General features: G+C 41.8%; 1 protein-coding gene across 1 annotated transcript; it reads left to right on the top strand.

The window, feature by feature from the left end:
• The first annotated feature begins 227 nt into the window (after nt 1-227).
• On the top strand, nt 228-8,707 carry LOC118215061 (fatty acyl-CoA hydrolase precursor, medium chain-like). The gene is made up of 14 exons (XM_035395474.1): nt 228-423; nt 1,246-1,345; nt 1,618-1,822; nt 2,396-2,534; nt 2,829-2,962; nt 3,078-3,231; nt 3,320-3,424; nt 3,632-3,736; nt 4,954-5,091; nt 5,254-5,334; nt 5,899-6,046; nt 6,379-6,528; nt 7,451-7,523; nt 8,234-8,707. Exons 1-14 carry the CDS (start codon nt 418-420, stop codon nt 8,415-8,417), a joined length of 1,722 nt encoding a protein of 573 aa, XP_035251365.1. The 5' UTR covers nt 228-417; the 3' UTR covers nt 8,418-8,707.
• The last annotated feature ends 125 nt before the right edge of the window (nt 8,708-8,832 follow it).

Genomic DNA, 8,832 nt, shown 5'->3' with positions numbered 1-8,832 from the left:
GGCAATTCAATTTTAGACTTCTGACTCTTCCGTACGTCTAATGTAAATTTTGTGCATAATTCTGAGCTGCATGAAAACACTAGCAGTATATCATTGCAATATCTTACTACAGCAATGCTTTAACCACGTATGATTCATACTGTCGGCATGTACAGTGTCTAATAATAATAATAGTAAGAATAATAATAATAATAATGGAAATTCCATTTTAATTTAGGTGCGTGAAATGAATGTGCTTCTTCTGTGCTGTATATGACATATATTACAGAGTTGGTTTTGTCTTCAAATGGTATTCTGAACCTCCAGGCAAGTCCAAAGAGAAGATTGAAATCCCACGCCAGTGTCTAATTGCATGTTTTGGCGGTCAGCTGAGAGATTAAAACCACTCACGATGTTCTTTCATCCCCTTTAGAATGTATGCCGGTCATTACCTCAAAACAAACCAGTTCAACCTGAATTCAGTTTTGTAACTCCATCCAAGTGCTCAAAGTCTGAATGCATAATATCTAACATTTCGATTAACGTTCGACAATGCTGCGGAAAACTGGTGTATCCACAATGGTCCCGAACCTTTATGATTTCAGTACATACACGAAGTTCCACTAGGTTTCCTTGTTTGCTTGGGGACATTCATATCGGTGAAATCACTGCTGCTTTATTAGCTCAACTGCACATGTGTTCAATTTAGCATCATTTTGAATAGAAAGGAATTGTGCTCATATTTCAGCCTTTGGGTTGAAAACAGATGTGCTTAGAAGAAAAGAACTCAGTAACTGTATTAAATAAAAAAAATAAAATTAAATAAAAAAATTTAAAAAATCGGCACTAAACATTTTTCTGTTAAGATTCAAATATTTTGGAATATTTGCTATATTAGTTAAATGGTATTACATGCTGATGGAGGTTTTAATCAACTAACTTGAAAGTATCACCCCGGGAGTGTAGGTTAATTGACGCAATAGTAATCACAGCCTCTATATTCTTTAGGTTATCAATGAGTGTCAACTCATCAACTCATGGCAGCAAACTGAAAAGTAATCGTTTAATGTAGAATTGGATCATGTTTTTATTTCAGCCGTTTGGTTCAAAAGCAAAGGTGTGCAGATGAAGTTCAGTACCGACAAAATATCCAGACTCAATTTTCAGTTAAGAGCAATCATATTGAACTGTTGACAAAGTTTAGTCAAAGCCATATTATCTAGCCACACTGGGAAATACTGAACATGATTTTTTGATGTTTTGCAGATAAAAAAAAAAGAAAGAAATCCATCTGGCACCAAAATGTCTGATCAGTGCTCTTGGGTGTATTTGTGTCTGCTGTGCTTTGGTTTCAGTGAGACGATGGGTAAGACCAATGCTTCTCATTTATTCTGTGATTGATTGATTTGAATAAAAATGGAATTGCAACAAATGGAAGTACATCCATTGCACCATAGCAAGCTCAACATACTATATATGCTGACATATTCCATTATGTCTGTTTTCATTGTTAACGGCAAAGGAGGAAAGGAGACCAGTCGTTGACACATACAATTACAAGTGTGGTAATGGAGATGCTTCCACATTCAGAACACCTGCATGATTTGTAATGGGATCCCTTTCAAATTGGTTTTTCAGGGCATGAAGAAAGCCCTCCGAGGCTTACCTCGAAATATGGGCAGCTTTTGGGGAGGCGGATCCGGGTTAAAGACTCTCCCCAGACAGTGTTGGCCTACTTGGGGATCCCCTTTGCCGAGCCCCCTGTTGGAGTACTGAGATTTTCAGCCCCTCTGCCCCCGAGAAAGTGGCAGGGTCTGAGGGACGCCACGGTCTACCCTCCACTGTAATTGCTCCCTGAATTCTTCCCATTGTTAAGGGGAAAAAAACAGTCACTTTTTGGTGACCAAGTCTTTGTGAAACACGCCTGGTGTAGTCAGTGCAATGCTTGCGATGTGCGAATGCAGGTGCATTCGGGTGCATTCTGGGATCTGGACAGAAAGGAGAAGCACGGTCACTAAATTAACAGACTGTGGAATCCATGATCGACAACTAACTCAACTGTAGAAATGCCACTTCTGATTCATGAGACATATTATATGTGCTCTCAGATAATATAAAGTAAAACGACTTAACATTAATACATACTATGAAGAATTTTTGGCTGGACCGCAACAGCGGGGCCAGCCCTACAAACGCGAATGTCTGAGTGGCTGACTGACTGACTGACTGACTGAGTGATGAAGTTACACCATTGGTCAGCGGAGTTATGAAGTTACACCATTGGTCAGCCGGATCATGTGTGTTAGGTCCAGCCATATACTAAGTTTTAACCTGGTCTTGCTTTTCTTCACACAACTCTGTGTCTCTGTTCAGTCAGCTGAAAAATTGCTCCTGCTTATTTCATGTATTCTGTAAGGTGCCTTCAAAACATGAATGACACCAGACAGATGGCGGACATGTATGCTGGTAGATTCCCTCCTCTGAAGACTTCAGAAGATTGCCTTTACCTGAATGTGTACACCCCGGTCAGACCAGGGCAACCCAAGCACCTGCCGGTGAGCTAACCATAGCCTTGGACATCTATTTTAAGAATGGGCTGCAGAGAGGAATATATTGGAAAACAGGGAGGAATGTCAGTTGTATTCATGTGATTATGGGCCTGATGGAGTTGCGTCATATTTTAAAAGTCTTAACTACACAATGCATTTATTTATTGCTAATTATTTTCCTTGTTTGGAGCTGGTTATCAAGGTTGTATGTTTCACGAATCTGATTTCCCCTTTGGAAATTCATAAAGCATATTGCGTCTAATCTCATTCTACTCAAGGCCATTTCTCTTTGCGTTGCAGGTGATGGTGTGGATACATGGAGGAGGGTTTCTCATGGGTGGGGCAGCGCTGTATGATGGCTCCTCATTGGCTGCTTTCGGTGACGTGGTGGTTGTCATAATCCAGTACCGTCTGGGCATACCAGGCTTTCTGAGGTGTCTGACTTTCCGGCTGATGTTGGTGGTGGTGCTCACGTGTGTTTCGCCAGTATATTGGGGCTGTGAGTAGACCCTGCATAGACTCACTGTTATGTGTATGTTGACTGTACAGCATGGGTGATGGACAGACCCCTGAGAATTTGGGGCTGCTGGATCAGGTCTGTGCTTTGCGCTGGGTCCAGGAGACCATCCACAGCTTTGGGGGAGACCCTGGATCCGTTACCATCTTTGGGGAGTCGGCTGGAGGCACCAGTGTCTTTTTGCATGTGTGTAAACCCATGGCGGCAAATACACACAGTCTGCTTCATTCACTCGCTTGTGCAGTCCATCCAACCTGCTGCCATGTTTGTCCAGATGCTGTCGCCTGTGTCCTCCGGACTCTTCCACAGGGCCATCACTCAGAGTGGGGTAATCCTGCTTGCTCTGCTTATGCAAAGTGACACCAAAACATCAGCACTGGTAACGACTTTCAACATCTCTAGCATCCACGTACAGTATGTTGTTTGTACATCTAAGATTTTCGTGCACATTGTGAGTTTTTAATTGTGCATGTAAAAAAATAAAACCGCTTTGAAAAAGAGTATTTTGCATTTACAGTTGAAGTTTACCTGTCCTACTTACCTGTCCTTACATGACTGTCTGCTTATTGCCAACCCTTCTACCCAGCTAATAGGCCAGAAAGCTGGCTGTGCCAGTGCTGACTCAGCTGACATCATGCAATGTCTCAAGAACAAAACTGCACAGGAAATCGAAGCCATCACTCCCAGACTGGTGAGTGCCCTTTTCCTGGGCTTTCACCAGCACTTGAATTCTATCACAAAAAACACCAAAGGTTTATCATGGAACAGAGTGAGGATGCTCTGAACTTTCCAGATGTTAGATTAACATGAAAACAGGTACTGTGTCTAATACATCCCATCCATTTATACCTGCTTATCCTGGGCAGGGTCAGGGGAGCCTATACCAGCGGCCATTGAGCGAGAGGCAGGAATACAGCCTGGACAAGCCGCCAATCTATCGCAGGGCACACTCACCATTCACACACAAACTCATACCTATGGGCAATTTAGAGTCCCCATTTAGCCTACCTGCATGTCTTTGGGCTGTGGGGGAAAACGGGAGAACTTGGAGGAAACCCACTGGGACACAGGGAGAATATGCAAACTCCACACAGAAAGGCCCTATATTTAATACAGACTTTTCTTTAAAAATAATACAGGTAATTTACAGAATACAGGATACTTTCCTCCATGCACACACAGTAGCCATGCCCCTGCTCTCAAAAAATGTTTAAATGTCAGTCAGTTACACCAAGTTAAAATGATATGTTTGAGGGATTCTGACTATTTGAAAAGAGAAGATGAACTTTTAAGTAGATTAGAGAGAAGGGCTATCGAGAGACTTGGCTCGATGAAGCACAAGTCAGACTTCACTAAATGATTTATTACAAATCAAAGAGTGTCCAAAAAACTAGTTCCTAGTTCAGTTCAGTTCAGTTCATAACGAGTTGCACCAAATACTCCCGAGCTTCTCACTATTATTCCAAGACATTGGCATATTTACAGATTTACAGATACAGATCCTACCCATAGTGTTATATTTGTGAAGAAGTTTGTGTTTGTATATGCAGCCTATGTGCATATGTACATATTTGGTGATTTGTTAGTTTTTGCCATTTGCTTTTCTTTGATGCGGCCTGGCTTCAGCCTGGCCTTCCCGCCTTATTAAGTTCAGCTGCCTCCAAGTATACTTAATGATATGGAGACTGTCCTCTGTAGACCTTTCAGCACTCTGATGAAGGCCTGACAATAGCGCCGAAACGTCAATGGTTTTATAAAAACGGAGTAAATAAAATTAAAATATTTTATCTGAGAGCATGAGCCGCACCTGTTTAATGGCGAGTGCTCTTTTATGCCCAGTGAAATCTCAGCGTTGGCTTAAGGGTTCAGCAAGTGTATGACATGCGCGTTGTCTTCCTGCATTGCTAGGGGGACTCCGTGATGAGCGTATCCGCGGATGGGGTGTTTTTACCCAAAAACACAGAAGAGCACAGAAAACTGATCTTCAGAAGTGTCCCCTGGATTATAGGGACAAACTCCCATGAGTTTGGCTGGATACTCCCAAATGTATGTCCCTGGATGTTTGGATGAGTAAAAATGTCTTCTACTTATATTGAATGTATAGGGGAGTCTAGGTTATTTGTTGTGCCTTTTTATTTTTTTCGTTTTAGTTTTTAATGATTGTTATCTGAGGTGTCCTCTTTTTATAGCACACTTTGTTTTTTCCAGATGATTCTTTTTCCTGGGTGGGACCTTGGAATGACTCGCCAGGCAATGACAATGACCCTGGCGTTCATGCTTCAGAAAGCGGTAGGTTCATCTCTAACAGTCCAGTTGTACACCTATCGCCCTGAATGCAGTGTATGTAAATGGCCGGCACTTTGGTGCAGTGGGTAGCACTGTTACCTCACAGCAGGAAGGTCTTGGGTTTCGAATTCTGTGTGGAGTTTGCATGTTCTCCCCGTGTCTACTTGGGTTTCCTCCAAGTACTCTGGTTTCCTCCCGCAGTCCAAAGACATGCAGGTAGGCTAATTGTCCATAGGTGTGAGTGTGTAAGTGAATGGTGAGTGAATGCCCTGCGATAGACTGGCGACCTGTCCAGGGTGTATTCCTGCCTCTTGCCCAATGCATGCTGGGATAGGCTCCAGCACCCTGACCAGGAATAAGCGGGTTTAGATAATGGATGGATGAATGGATGGATGTACTGTAAATCCTTAGCATATCTGCCATCCCAGTGGACCCTCTGGTAGAAGATGACACTTAATGGTTGTAATAATGAGATGTGTCTGTAGTAATTAATGCTTAGCTGTAGAATTGGGGCTAGGGAGGAATGGAGAGATGAAGACCGTATCCTCACATCCCACTATTTTATAGGCCTTCCCTGAAAATGCCCAGAAGGTCATTGAGGATGAGTACTTTGGGGACACTGAGGATCCTGCCAAAATAAGAGATATCTTCTTGGACCTGATGGGAGATTTAGCATTCCTAAGCCCAGCTGTTGAAGCAGCAAGAAATCATAGAGGTAATCTTATAACCAATGAATGGGGTCATCCAGGAGACACTGCTCCCATGAGCTATTTATATCTGACACTTGAGAAGCTATGCCAAAAGCATACTGTGTATGATCTATGTCTTGATGTTGATGTATAATTCCGTGTTAGGACAGGGAGATGCTTACACAAGGCAAAAGATACGGACATGTTTCTGTAAATCGCATACCGTCACTGAAAGAGTTTCAAGATAAATGTTCATAAATGTACTGACCAACCTTTGTATGAGCATGTATTGACCATTTTCTCAAAGTTATTTTTGATTTGACTTTGATTTTGAAAGTTGAACATGTGTCTCGTGAAGATGCAGGCGCCCCGGTTTTTTTCTACGAGTTCCAGCAGCGCCCCTCCATGTATGGGCACAGCAGACCTGACTATGTGAAAGCAGATCACTTCGATGAAGTTGGCTTCGTGTTTGGTGCCCCCTTCTGGAGTGAAGAAATAGTGATGCTAGGTAATAAATAATAACATGAAAAGCTTCAAATCTGAAATTCTAATTTCTTTCTTGTCTGAATACACAAATCAAAGTGGTCCATTAACACTGAAACTGTAATGTATACATCCTGTAGAAATGTAGACATTTTTAAATGGAAATTTGTGGATTTCTGATGGTGATCCTAATTTATTTTCCTTGATATCTATTTTTATTGGAGAGCATATGTGTGCAAGAATGTAAGCCATCATAATCCACTGTCACATACACTATACACTGTAATGATCATATTGGAAGTGGATTAAATGCATCTTTCTGTCAGTGGAATGGTTCACTGTAGTCAGCCTCAGTGGTGTGGTTCACTGTGGTCAGCCTCAGTGGTATGGTTCACCGTGGTCAGCCTCAGTGGTGTGGTTCACTGTGGTCAGCCTCAGTGGTGTGGGTCACTGTGGTCAGCCTCAGTGGTGTGGGTCACTGTGGTCAGCCTCAGTGGTGTGGGTCACTGTGGTCAGCCTCAGTGGTGTGGGTCACTGTGGTCAGCCTCAGTGGTGTGGGTCACTGTGGTCAGCCTCAGTGGTGTGGTTCACTGTGGTCAACCTCAGTGGTGTGGGTCACTGTGGTCAGCCTCAGTGGTATGGGTCACTGTGGTCAGCCTCAGTGGTGTGGTTCACTGTGGTCAGCCTCAGTGGTATGGGTCAATGTGGTCAGCCTCAGTGGTGTGGTTCACTGTGGTCAGCCTCAGTGGTATGGGTCACTGTGGTCAGCCTCAGTGGTATGGGTCACTGTGGTCAGCCTCAGTGGTGTGGTTCAGTGTGGTCAGCCTCAGTGTGGTATGGTTCACTGTGGTCACCCTGTCATGCCTGTTATCTATGTGTGCTTCTGTGCTGTTGCTCTCTACTCTGTGAGAACCAAGCATATGAAGGAATGTGTGTGTGATCTTTAGATAACACTACTTGGGAGGAAAGGCAGCTGAGCAAGATTATGATGAAATACTGGAGCAACTTTGCCAAGACTGGGTAAGAGATCCACTTCTCTCAAGTTTATCATTCTCTGGTGTCGGCTGGTAACAAACATTACAGGAACAGTTACAGGAGGAACTACAATAACTTCATGGCAGGCGAAGGTTTTCCCATATCTCAAACTGTTATCCTTTATGATAAGTGAAGCTACTCTATATCTTGATTTGAAATGTGGATTGTGAAATTCTGGTTCATTTCAATTTTCTGGTTCATTTTCAAAAGTGCATTTACCCGTTATGTGCTTGCATAATCAATAATTGGGAGATCACTTGCAACATATTGTATTTGTATTTGTATACAGCTGTTTTTAGATTTGGAAAATAATTAACTTTTTTAGTTTATTATTTTTTAGAGTCAATTTAAAAGGATAATTGATTGTTTTAAAATCCAAATTTATATCTTGTAATTTGACAGTTAATGTCTGATACCTTGACGACACTGTTAATGTGCTGTATTTCTTAATGAAAATGTGCTATTAATACTTTTAAAAGTACAAATATAGCAGCTTATTATATTATCACAAATAAATATTTCAAACCATTCAAACTAAAAATATTCACATAATGCACAAATGACCAACCGCTTACAATTTAAAAATTCCCTCTGGTAAGCTGGGTAATGTTACAATATTATTGTGTCGGGTTTCTTATGATACCAACATGAACAAAATCTTCTTTGGGGTAAACAGTCTTTTATTGCCTGTGCAGGAACCCCAATGGACAGGAAATGTTTGAGTGGCCAGAATTCACCACAGATGAACAACACCTGCTGCTCAATTTAACTCGCAAGCTTGGAAACATAGAAGAGAAGAGCAAAATTGAATTCTGGACTGAGCGTTTACCCAACAGACTGAAATCAGGAAGTGACAACAGCAGTCGCGATGAGCTGTAAAACAGAAATCACATTAAATACAGGAGATATTTTCCTTTTTAGACAAATAGTGGAAAATGGTAGTCCGAATACCTTTTAATATTCATATACTGTATGCAATATGTATTAAAAACATGCTATTCTTAAAAGCCAATGCTGATAACTTCTGTGCCATTTTAAATGTTTTCCCATTATGCTTTTAGGCAATAGGCATTTGATGCACAAGCCATGGTTACTGAAACTGCCACCATTGCCTTATGCTCATTAATGTATTTATGAGACTTAGGGTAACCGAAAAATTGAATTTCATTGATTTTTGTTTTTTGGCTGGACTGCAACAGCGGGGCCAGCCCTACAAACATGAATGTCTGTGACTGACTGAGTGAATGAGTGACTGAGTGATGAAGTTACACCATTGGTCAGCCGAGTTATGAAG

Source organism: Anguilla anguilla, chromosome 16 (genome assembly GCF_013347855.1).
Source record: "Anguilla anguilla isolate fAngAng1 chromosome 16, fAngAng1.pri, whole genome shotgun sequence".
Lineage (NCBI taxonomy): Eukaryota > Metazoa > Chordata > Actinopteri > Anguilliformes > Anguillidae > Anguilla > Anguilla anguilla.
The sequence above is the reverse complement of the archived record's forward strand: the minus strand, read 5'-3'. Positions and strand labels throughout refer to the sequence as shown.